This window comes from Nuphar pumila, chromosome 14 (assembly GCF_984573655.1).
Source record: "Nuphar pumila chromosome 14, dmNupPumi1.hap1.1, whole genome shotgun sequence".
Classification (NCBI taxonomy): Eukaryota; Viridiplantae; Streptophyta; class Magnoliopsida; order Nymphaeales; family Nymphaeaceae; genus Nuphar; species Nuphar pumila.
Window position 1 is genome coordinate 3,977,350 of NC_143262.1, and position 8,063 is coordinate 3,985,412.

Genomic DNA, 8,063 nt, shown 5'->3' on the forward strand with positions numbered 1-8,063 from the left:
TACCAGCTATCACTTTCGAAAAGGGCACAAACTTGCCTTGTCCTTGCATGCCATAAAAAGTATTGCAGCTCCATGCACACAACATAACAAAACCTCACCACCGAAGGAACAAGACTTTGCGGCCTCCAGTCAGAAGACCAGTTGATGATTGAACACCATAGCGAAGAGCACCACCCAGACTCATTTGCCGGCGCCTAGTTATTCACTCGCCTAGCTTCGAGTCACCATACTCGGTTGGAACCACCTAAGGTGATCCCTGAGAGAATTAACCCTAACCCACATGCACTCCCATGGGTCCAACCTCTACATGTGGGAAACTCTTGCAAGCCAAGAAGTCCTTAACCAAATCTTCAAAGGTGACATTCTCTTATCCGCTGACACTGTTTAACAAAACAACGCTTCACGTCTGTGCCGTCATACAACGATGCAGTAACAACGATAGTGTTGCCTATCACATACCATCCTACCACCGTACGTCATCGATCAAGCCAACGCACACTCGGTGTTCCTACAGTGGATGCATTTTTCACTCAGTAGAGCTCCACACTGCACATGCTTCATTCCGAAAGCTCGACCTGAGACAATCACAAGAGCCTGGCTTAATAGGTTTGTAGTCCGATAGGGAGTATCTGAAGACACTTATTACTGAGTCCAGATCCTATTAGCTATTTAAGGTAACAATATATGCCTTTACACATATTTGGATTCATATGTTAGTCCATTCTAGATATTGAGGAGCTTTGCACTGAGATGAAAACGCCGTTTCTAAACAAATCGAACAGCTCGTGACTCGGCTCGGTTGAGCTTGTCACAAACTCGTTCGTGATTGGTTTATATAGTTGCCGAGCCGAGCCATGAGCAACTTGTTTACAGCTTGGCTGATAATATATATATTTATAGATAATATATATATTTTGTGTAATATATAAAAGGAAGAATGAATAAAATATATATAAAAGAGAAATAAATGAAATATGCATATATATATATATAATATGAACTATTACGTGTAATGTATAAAAAGTTGTATATATATATTTAAATATAATATATAAAAATATATATACTATGTATAAATAACATGAAATGTTTTTACACGAGCTGACTCGTGTTCGCTCATCTCATTCAGGGACCAGCCGAGCTCGAGCTTGGCTTGGCTAAACACAAATATGAATTGAGTCACGAGCTCAATCCACTAGTAAACGAGACTTGCTCGAACATGCCTGTTCGGTCCGTTCAACTCTTTTACAAGCCTTATTTTCATGTTTTGCCAAAATATGTTTTTTTTACAAAAATCTAGCATTGAAGATGAGGTTTTTCAAAGCATCGGCTTTTGAACACTGCAACACAATGTTGTCAGTATCAGTAAGTATCGGCCGATACGTATTGCATAGGCAAAAAATCGATAAGCTTCGCTCATGAATCGGTTATTTTTTATAAATGTGAAAAATACTTAATATTATTTTAATAACTTTAACACATGTCCCATTCTGATTGACACATAATATTTTTTAATTATTTTTTAACCAATTCAGAACGATTCACCAGAGTATCCGTATCGGCTGATTCACTTGAATCATTGGCCAAACGATAAAGGTCCGATACAGATATTGACAACATTCCTGCAACATACCTCTCTGATCCAAGAATCTCAAAGAGGGCCTTAGTTAATCGGATTTAGAAAGCTTTACTTAATCCAATGACATGGAAACCAATCGATTGGTTATTTTACTTGATCCAATTAAATGGTGCTATCTAGTGGGCAGAGAGGACCTCCAGGGTTTTACTTAGGTTGTCAACGGTCGGACTTGCACAAGACCCGGGTCCGGATAAAGATACCATATTGCCAGACCTAATGAAATTTTAATTTTTCATAACTTTTGCATTGAAAATAGCAGATCTTATAATCGAAACTTGCACCAAACCTAGGTTAGATATGAAATTTCATAAACCATTCTGGGATCCATATACTATTTGAACCATATGGGTTTGACCCGAATAGGTAATCGGACTTTATTTCAATACCCTACGTTCCTTATTGAAACCATATGGGTTTGACACCGCTACCGCTACCGCTACGAGTCCAGCCCGGTCAGTCTCACCAAGTAGAGCTTTTCGAAAACTAGATATCACGAAAAAATTCGCGATTTTGCCGACATATATCAAGATATTATTATCTCCCACCGCCTCTGGAGTCTGCACGAAGATAAGACGGGGCAGAGGGTCTCTCGCTCAGCCGACGCTCATGGCGGAGACGATGCTGCATTCGTCTCTCTACCCCCTGCAATCGATTCTCTCGCTCGCCCTGAAGCATACTTCTGTTAACAACGCCTTCTTCGTTCTTCACCCATGCTATGGAGGAGGAAAAGCAGGAGCGTCGTTTCACGGCGCCACTCGCCTCTATCTTCGCTTCGCTCCCTCGCATCCGCGGGTTTCTCTGAGTGTTGCGGTTAATGATCGACCCAGCGTTCAATCGGTAGGTGGGTTTTCTCTTCATTCTTCTCCATCTTAGTTTTTGCGGAAGGATTCGAAGGAATAAAGGGAAATCGATTTCTTTTGATGCATCGGTTTTCAGGATTCGGCGGAATCCGTGGTGGTTTTCCGAGCACTAGAGCGCATCGGAATCACCAGAAGATCGGCGAAGATCCTGACTCGAGAAAACCCTTTCCTTTCCGATCTCCCCGAATCGTCCTTCGCGGCGACGGTTCTTGTCCTCGAGTCGTTCGGGATCTCCGATTCTCGCCTGGTTCGCCTCATCAAGAAGCACCCTCTCGTGTTCACGCTCGATCTGGAGAGCGCCCTCTCCTTCGCCGTTTCCGACCTCCCCGGCCTCGATCTCCAGAAGGTCGGCCGGATCTTCTTCTACTCGAACCCTAGCATACTCTTGTCCCTGCGCCCTAAGGCCTCCCTCCTCCTCCGCCACCGCCTGACGGGGTCTGACGTCGCGGGAATCCTCAACGGCGTCAATCTCAAGCTCTTCCTCGAGAAACCGATCGAAGATCTGGAGGCCGTCCTGGATTTCCTCCGATCCTTGGAGATCAACGACCAGAAGAAGCGGCTCCTCCTCCGGTACCCCTCGCTCCTCCTCCTAGACCTAGAGACGGATCTGAAGCCCCAGGTCGCGTTCCTCCGCTCCATCGTCCCGGACCCGGTCGTCCTACTGAGGATCCTCTGGCGCTTTCCGGTGAAGCGGTGGTTCTCCGTCGAGTACCTCCAGTCGCACGTCGACTTCCTCCGCTCGGTCGGGTTCTCCGGACAGAACGTCGGGGCGGTCGTCCGGCGGTACCCCCAGGTCTTCACCCTCAGCATCGACCGGAAGATCAAGCCGAAGATCGAGTTCCTGAGGCGCTGCTGCCTCGCCGACGAGGAGATCGTGAAGACCCTAACGGCGCACCCGTCCTTCCTGGGCCTCTCCTTCGACGACAACGTCTTCCGGAAGGCAGAGTTCCTGACGTCGTTAGGGTTCCGTCCCTACACGTGCGCGTTCGCCCGCACACTGAGCACGGTGACGCGGATCTCCTTCGGGAAGCTGCGCGCGACGGTGGAGATGCTGCGGGGCTATGGTCTGACGCACGAGGACATCTGCCACATGTGCGAGAGGCAGCCGCACGTGCTGCGGTACACGAGCGAGTGCCTGGGGCCCAAGGTGGAGTACCTGGTGGGGGAGATGGGGTGCGGACCGGCCCAGCTTGTGGAGTTCCCCACGTTCCTCGGGTACAGCCTGGAGAACCGGATCAGGCCGAGATACGAGGCGATGCGGTGGATGGTGGCTAGGGGGCTGGCCAAGGAGCCCTTCTCCATCAACCGCCTGCTCAGCATGTCGAACCGGGACTTCGCCGGCCTGACTGCCGGAACCGGTTTCTGCGAGACCGAGGATTGAGACGGTGTGCCTAGTCACTCGGAGCAGCGGTTCGATTCATCATTCCCCCGGATCGCCTGATGGTCGAGGACTCTTTTTCCCACATTTGGAATGTTGTAGAGCGGATAGACTTGGAGGCGCATTCTAACCCAAATGGCCGTGCACTGCAGTTGCTGCTGACGATACTTGTTTACGTGCAAGAGTAAGTTTTTTGAAAGCTTGTTTTTTTAAATGTGAAACCACATGTTTGCAGATGACGATACTTGTTTATGTGCAAGAGTTAGTTTTTTGAAACCTTGTTTTGGAAATGTGAAAACCACATGTTGCTTTGACGCGCTGAAAACTTTATGAGAAAGCTTTTCCTCAACATGGATAAAACGTTATTATGTTTTAATTGCACTTCTATATGTTGATAAATTATGTTTTTAATTATGTTATGGGTCTTTTTGTAACGCATATCATGTGAATGGTATATGATGGGCCTTATCACATATGCAAATCCTGACCGGCGATATCAAAATCTCAGGTGATGCCATGAAATCCAAACGTCCAGGATTGGCATATGAAAGGACCACTTTGGAGGGAAAATGCTTCCCTAAAGGCGGAGGTATAAACCCGTTTTGACTGGAAAGCTGTTTATTTATTTATTTATTTATTGTGTGTTGTTTCTCCGTATGTAGCAAAGATGCCCCACTTTCTATGAAAGAAGGCCTCTCTCATAGGAAACAAACGCCCCCTTTAGTGTGGGTGACTATAGTTGGTTGAGTTGCCTTTGCTTGGGCGTTTTGGATTCTTTGCAAACCAAACTTGATAGCCATCACGTCTTTTTCATCCTAAAAATTGGCCCTGCTTGTGCCTAAAAGAAACTTCTGCGTAAGAATTGTGCGCCTATTCTCACAAGTCAGGCCGGCATCCATCCATCACATTCCCATAGTTGTATACCGTTATCAAATATCAAAATGAACTGAATTTCACAAAGAAGTCTCAATTACCCAAATTCTAGATACTTTCAGCAAAAGAAAGGGGAGCAAATTTCCAGAGACAAGGTGACTGGGAAGGTGAGGGATTCGGCTGAGATCTTTCCAAGGCATTAAACTTCATCTCTTTCTTAAGAAAAATTCGTTGTAGACCTCAACATCATCATCATCATCATCAACTATTTGTTGTCGGTTGGTTGATCCGATCGTTGATCCGATGCAGATTTGAGCGGTTTTTGTCCATTTTGATGTACTTCACCTGTTCTGGGTTCGAAAAGATGCTTGTCTCCGGCTAGGGCTCAAATCTGAATCCAAATTCAATTAGGTCCAACTCACTAGATCTGTTATCTTTTGGGCTCAAGCTCTGACAAGCCAATGTGCAGAATCATTCTACTTTCAAGTGAATCTTGGCAACTCCTGTCTCCCAAAGGTCTGGTATTACTGCTGTAAACCAATCCTTTGTGATGAACAGGAAATTGTATACAACGTGGTACACTTGTATGATGGAGGCGTACGTTCTCATATCCAAATTATTGGAGTTCTCTGTCTTTGACCTCTTCATGAAGAGAGAGGACAATCTGCTAGGGACTTTTGGTGCATTAATCAATGTACTAGTTGATCAAGTCTCCAAAGTTGTCTTGTTGCAGTCCTATCAATTAAACGAGAAAGCAAAAAGAAAATTTGGCGGCCTTCTTTACATATTGTAAAGGGTGATTGAATGAAAGGAAAAGCAAGATCATGATCTCATGGTTGCTACCACAAGATTATTTTGATTCTCCAAAAAGGGTGCCAAGGAATTCTCTCAGCTACAGATGAGTGTCCAATCTTAATTGACTTCAAGATGAATCCTTTCTTGGTCACTGACACTAGGTGTAAAAAGTCTTTAAGACCATTTTATAGTGTTCCCCTACATATTAAAAAAAGAAGAGTAAAAAAGAGATCACTGGCCTTCATTACTCATATTAAAGAGTGTGGATTGAAATGGAAATCAAAATAGATTTTTCCTACATCAGAATCTGTTGGTCATGCAACTTGCAAGCATGATAGTTTGATTTTCTTTTTCTTATAAGAGAGAACCCACAAGGGTCCTATGGAATTCTCCATAGTCAGAGGATCCCATAAAGGTTACCCAAGCCAGAGGATCATTGAAACGAGGTATGTATGGTGCTCATTTTGGCACCCTATCAAAAATATATAAAAGTGTAAAAACTCTTATAATTTTAAATAATGTTCATACGTGCCGTAACATGTCTCATGGTCTGTGCACGTGTCACCTAGACACGGGATCCTAAATGGCATGTCCCTGCGACAGTGTGCCACCACATTACGGATACGATACATGAATGTGATTTTTTTTGTCTAAAATTAGGACAAAAGACACGATTTTTTTAATATTTAAATTATAAAAAAACTTTTTTTTGATATTTTAATATATAAGATATAGAAACCAGATGTGGATCTATTCGCAGAAGCTTTTCTGCACCAGCAGACAGCATACTAGTATCTAGTGTGACTAGTGTTATACAAATCAGATTCGTTTCTATCCATTTCACTTGTGTAAGTCGCACTTATTGTTTGCCATCACTAAACTATGCAACTGGGACTTGAAAAAAGGCATGGTGTATAGGCCCCGTTTCTGGCGGACGAGATATGTGGACATGCCACATGACACGCCATGACACGTTTAGATGTTAATTTTTTTCAAGAATAAATATATCTTATATATTTCATTGCATAGACTCGATAGAATCCGTGTGCAGAAATTTTTTTCTTTGGGAGAGATCTATTTAAGTTGGCTGGACCCTTGGAGAGTTATTGTTGGAAAAAGTTTCAAAATATACTTTATTTTGTAAAGTTTTGGTGCTTTATTACTTCTACAAAAACGCCCTTTAAAAATTTTTAGTCTCATACCTAAGAGAGGGAGAGATTTTTAAGGTGGTTTAAATAGAGTCTTTGTTCTCTTTTTTTTTTTTTTGGTAAATCCTGTTTGTTAGGGTGACTTGCAGCCGTTGCTGCACTTTGCACATGAACGAACGTGCTTGCGCAAAAGTGCTTGAGGCACAATGTGATGTTTTGATGGTGCATTTTACACTTCGCAGCGGTGTGAGACGTCGAGGTTCGCTTTGACCTTAACTTTTGACCAAGTCATTTGTGACTTTCTATTTTTTTTGAATGGTTTGATGGTTTGAAATACTTTAAAAAAATATTTATATAGTATTTATGAGTTGTTGTGATTGTTAAACGGTTTTAGATGTCCTTAACCATTGGTCAAAGGCAGGTGCCCATTTAAGATCATTTTTACCTAATTTTCAAACCATTGAATTTATGGCCTTTAATTTCATTTATTACAAAAAAAAAACTTATTGACCTTCTAAAAGTTTATATGTCTTTTCTTTTTCAGCTTTTGGTTCATTCAATTTTTTTGATTCTCAAGTTTTTTTTCTCTCTATTCTTTTGCTTTGGATTTGGCTTGCCAAGTTCACATGTGAGCGAGGTCACCTGATCTTACGAACCACTCTTGAGATCCAAGCCTAGTTATAACTTGAGAACTCAATCACTGAACAAACTATTTTAACATCTTTAAAATTTTTGAAGTGGGGCGATTAAGTTCTAAAAATAGCAATCTTAAGAACATGCATCTAAGCTTGGGATCTCGGTTTTTGGCCACTGTTTGTGACAACAAAGTCTTGAAAGGACCTTCCCCCTGATTGGCTCCCTGTTCATGAGTATTTCAAATTATTTTTAAAAACAATCTCAGCTTGCAAGAACAAAAAAAGAAAAGAAAAAAGGAATATGCAAACTAAGCTTGTATAAGCTCAGACCAGTCGGGACTCTTTGCTTGTATTCGGCTCGATATGAGCTGGCTTTTCCGCAGCTCATCAAGCCAGTTTTACAAGCTGGAACAACCACTTTTTGCCAGCTGAGCCATGAATTGGCAGCTCATTTCTATGGCAAATCAGATCACATTAATTATTTACCTATTAATTGGTTATATTCAATCCCCAGTGCATATCTCACTGGATTGAGATGAGTGTGGGTCCCCAATCTCACAGTTGCCAAATGAGGTGTCCGATCAGCTATATTTAGTAGACTTCACATTACATATGCAGCTTCACTGCATGGTAAACACGCAGCTTGGACATTTCTCGAGATGGGTGTGGTGTGGTGTTGATCTCGAAAAATGTTGAGATGGATGGTATGTAATAACTCGGGCATCTATTTCAAAT

The 8,063-nt window shown here is 42.8% G+C and overlaps 1 protein-coding gene across 1 annotated transcript; it reads left to right on the forward strand.

Moving 5' to 3' along the window:
* The first annotated feature begins 2,072 nt into the window (after positions 1-2,072).
* On the forward strand, positions 2,073-4,251 carry LOC149816116 (transcription termination factor MTERF8, chloroplastic-like). The gene is made up of 2 exons (XM_089987382.1): positions 2,073-2,476; positions 2,576-4,251. The coding sequence occupies exons 1-2, from the start codon at positions 2,246-2,248 to the stop codon at positions 3,878-3,880; spliced, it is 1,536 nt and encodes a 511-aa protein (XP_089843508.1). The 5' UTR covers positions 2,073-2,245; the 3' UTR covers positions 3,881-4,251.
* The last annotated feature ends 3,812 nt before the right edge of the window (positions 4,252-8,063 follow it).

Bases quoted from the DNA above. Each gene is read 5' to 3' on its own strand.
- LOC149816116 (XM_089987382.1), top strand. From the start codon at position 2,246: ATGGCGGAGACGATGCTGCATTCGTCTCTCTACCCCCTGCAATCGATT. The intron at 2,477-2,575 runs GTAGGTGGGTTT...ATCGGTTTTCAG, and splicing joins ATCGACCCAGCGTTCAATCG to GATTCGGCGGAATCCGTGGT.